Source organism: Ciona intestinalis, unplaced genomic scaffold (genome assembly GCF_000224145.3).
Source record: "Ciona intestinalis unplaced genomic scaffold, KH HT000163.2, whole genome shotgun sequence".
NCBI lineage: Eukaryota > Metazoa > Chordata > Ascidiacea > Phlebobranchia > Cionidae > Ciona > Ciona intestinalis.
This window is the reverse complement of record NW_004190485.2, coordinates 26,750-30,613: the sequence shown is the minus strand read 5'-3', so window position 1 is coordinate 30,613 and position 3,864 is coordinate 26,750. Positions and strand designations below refer to the sequence as shown.

The 3,864-nt window shown below is 37.0% G+C and overlaps 1 protein-coding gene across 1 annotated transcript in view; it reads right to left on the bottom strand.

Moving 5' to 3' along the window:
• Positions 1-627: 627 nt before the first annotated feature.
• LOC100181255 (phosphoinositide 3-kinase adapter protein 1) overlaps positions 628-3,864 on the bottom strand; it is a gene marked incomplete in the record, with an annotated part of 13,125 nt that continues 9,888 nt past the window's right edge. Inside the window, 8 exon segments of the mRNA XM_026839167.1 lie at positions 628-749; positions 889-919; positions 997-1,115; positions 1,467-1,596; positions 2,167-2,264; positions 2,777-2,929; positions 3,312-3,362; positions 3,637-3,797. Of these exon segments, the coding sequence (XP_026694968.1) occupies positions 643-749; positions 889-919; positions 997-1,115; positions 1,467-1,596; positions 2,167-2,264; positions 2,777-2,929; positions 3,312-3,362; positions 3,637-3,797 (850 nt within the window).

The following is a 3,864-nucleotide window of genomic DNA, read 5'->3' as shown; positions in this document are numbered from 1 at the left end:
CATGTTATACTCGACAGTGAGCATGAGGTGTATGAATACACCATGTATGTCTGGTGTATAAGAAGACACCCATGTTATAACTCGACAGGGAGCACGAGGTGTATGTATACACCATGTGTGTCTGGTGTATAAGAAGACACCCATGTTATAACTTGACAGTGAGCATGAGGTGTATGAATACACCATGTGTGTCTGGTGTATAAGAAGACACCCATGTTATAACTCGACAGTGAGCATGAGGTGTATGAATACACCATGTGTGTCTGGTGTATAAGAAGACACCCGTGTTATAACTCGACAGTGAGCATGAGGTGTATGAATACACCATGTGTGTCTGGTGTATAAGAAGACATCAGTGTTATAACTTAACAGTGAGCATGAGGTGTATGAATACACCATGTGTGTCTGGTGTATAAGAAGACACCCATGTTATAACTTGACAGTGAGCATGAGGTGTATGAATACACCATGTGTGTCTGGTGTATAAGAAGACACCCATGTTATAACCCGACAGTGAGCATGAGGTGTATGAATACACCATGTGTGTTTGGTGTATAAGAAGACACCCGTGTTATAACTTGACAGTGAGCATGAGGTGTATGAATACACCATGTGTGTCTGGTGTATAAGAAGACACCCATATTATAACTCGACAGCGAGCATGAGGTATGCACTCACCATTGAGTTGAAACTTTCAATATGGGAGGAACCAAAGTTGGCTGTCGGTCGAATGACACGAGGTGCAGGTTCTGCGTGTGAACATTAAGTTAACTTAACGCTATACACTGCAGCATACACAGTTTTAATTCATTAATTTATAACATAAACATAAAGAAATAAAAATTTAATATCTGGCAACACTATAAATATTTGACTGGCAACACTGACCTGGAGGTTTTTCCTTAGTTTCTTTTTTTACCTAAAAACAGTGTTGCACAATTAAAATATGCATTGTTGCACAAATAAAATATGCAGTGTTGCACAATTAAAACCCACCGTAGTACTCCCATAGATAACTTCACTTGGATCTCCATCGTTAGTTTTCCGCAACACAAGATCATAAGTTGACGACCCGGCCACTATGGGACCCGATATTTCAACAACATCGCTTACACCTGTGGTGAGAAAGTATGTAACTTGTTTATCCTCGCATGGCGGGCAACAACAGTTGTTATAACACGGGTGTTCTGTTTCATACACCTCGAGCTCGCTTACGGGTTACCACATATGTAAATTTGTGGGTGATGGTTTTTTAAATATGGCTGACAATTTGAACAATCTGTTAGTGACCACTGGGTTGGAGCAATTGCAGAAAAGTGTCTTTCTCAAAAACACTAATTTTGGATTAAGAAACAATTTTTCGTTTAATTTAAAAAAAAAAACACAAAACAAAAAAGATGGTTAAACATTCAAAGACAAAACAGTTATTAAATATCAAACTCAACAGCGAGCACGAGGTCACTCACCTTTGCTTCGCTTTTCTTCCCTACTTTTAATCAAACTCAATCGAACGCGTTGTAAACATTCTTGTTGAAACTGGAACGATGCGGCTTGTTCCTTGTGTTTGCGTTCCCATTCCTTAAACCTTAATACCGCCTGGATGGATATTATTGTTGTCGATATTGTTGTTGTACAGTAAATATAACATATTATTGTTGTGGTTTATATATGTATATGTTTCAAAAGAGATCCATTTACAATTGTTCACTTTTCGACAAACATTTTTTCACCAAACTGTTAAAATATGCCATGTGTTTTAACTGCAGGTTAAGGACCTTGTTTTAAATTACATATGGGTGTATTGTATCACTGATGTGAAAGAAATCTTGTGGTAATTTATGTTCGTAATGTTAGAGGACTGACATTTATCACATTTGTTTAGTTTTCGTGTAGTGATTCTTTCAGTTGTAACTCCTTTTATAACAGAGTGGGGAAGATGGGACACCTTTCACTCTATTTTCTTGTTCCATTTGGCAGTAAACAAAGAACATTTAATGAATTATAAAACCGTACCCCCATGACTCCCGTATATCCCGTTGTTAATTGTTTAAAACACGATCAGGATATTTGAATATTATGTGCTAAAGGTGTCCCATCTTCCCCCACCCTACTATACACAAAACTGTTGAAACCTGCCATGCTTTATCCACAACCGGCATTACATACTTGGTTCGTTGTAAGTTCATTATTTTTCACTTTTTGTTGAAGTTGGATAAGTTCTTGCTGTGCCGGGCTTAATAATGAATGAATCTTCGGAATCGACACTGTTTTCATAGAAACAAAATATATAATAAGTGCGAAAAAGTTTTAGCAATTGTTTGTTTTGTAATCTTAAATGCAGGCGAATGTGTTCTTGGGCAAGACACGTAACGGCAAACCGTGATGATGTCTCTCTGTTTGGGATTATTATAAATGTGAAAGAAATCCTCTGACAATTGTTAGTGTGTGATCTTAAATGACCGACGTTTCATCCGCCATACAATGAGACATTGTTGCTATTTAGTGGTTGTTCAACGACACATATGCCCACATTGGTAGCAGCCCCGAGCCTTGAACCGGTATCCTCTATGCCACAGACAGGCACGTTAACCACTGTGTCTAACATATGATCAGCATATAATATTATAAAACACCTATCAGCACAGTTAAGGAGATATTAAGTTAAATCTTGTGTGCAAAAGTATATGAAGTCACCCTTGTTTAAAAGTTAGGGTGACATATCAGCCAACATAATGCCAGGGTCAAAGCAAATATAATTAATATAAATTCAACTTACAAGTCCCGTATGTAACTCTTTCTGCTCCTCCTGCTCCTGCTCCTACTCCTCCCACTCCTCCTACTAATGCTCCCGCTCCTCCTGCTCCCACTCTCTCCTCCTCCTCCATAGACCTCCTCGTATCTCGAGGAGGAACAATGGGAGCTTCTGACACTATGACAACAATAATCAGCATTATGACATCATAATATATGATGTAACAATGGGTAAAACACAATGCAAATTAATTGTTAAACGACATAATACAAACTTTCTATGTTTGTTTTAATTTCCCGCTGTGTTATAAACATGCAGTGAAAACAACAATGGACAATAAAAAAAGGAAAAAAAAACAAACACACAAACGGAAAGAACACGACAAGAACAAACAAATAAAACAGTAAACATACAAGAAGAAAAACACAAAATAAAATAAAAAAAATAAAAAAATAAGAAAAAAACAGTATAGAATACAAACATACAAAAGTAAAATCAAACAAACAAAAACAACAAAAAGGCACGCACACAATAACAGAAACAAGCAGTTATAACTTACAAGGCGGTTGCGTCATTATAGACATGTAAATATCCTCCTCGCATTCGTGCGCTGGAAATAAAAAAAGAATTACGAGGATAAGGATAAATAATGAGTAAATATACTTTTAAAAAAAAAAACAAAACCAAATCCAGTGGAATCCTATTAAACTGTATCCAATTACAACTAAAATGTGGGAAATACAATGGTTGTTTTTGGGGATTATTTATATTTTTTGGAGGTTATTATGTTTTTACTACAAACTAAATTAAAGCCTTTTTTTCACAATTGCTTTTTTTACAAATTATCAAAAATAAATCCACACAAAACCAGGGCAGCAACTCACATTCGAGCATTTGTTTGAGCATTGAGTCGTAAGTTGGAGAATCTTCAATAATCGGTATCGGGATTATGAACGGTTGGTCGTAGTCTACTGGTACCGTTGGTTGGAATAATGACTTCATCGGTACATACCCTGGGGGAGGGTTTAAAGTGCGCTCGTACGGGCTGGAGGGGGGGGGGGGGGTTAAGTTTAGTTGTTGAAGAAAGTAAAATAAAGTGGTAACTGAGAGAT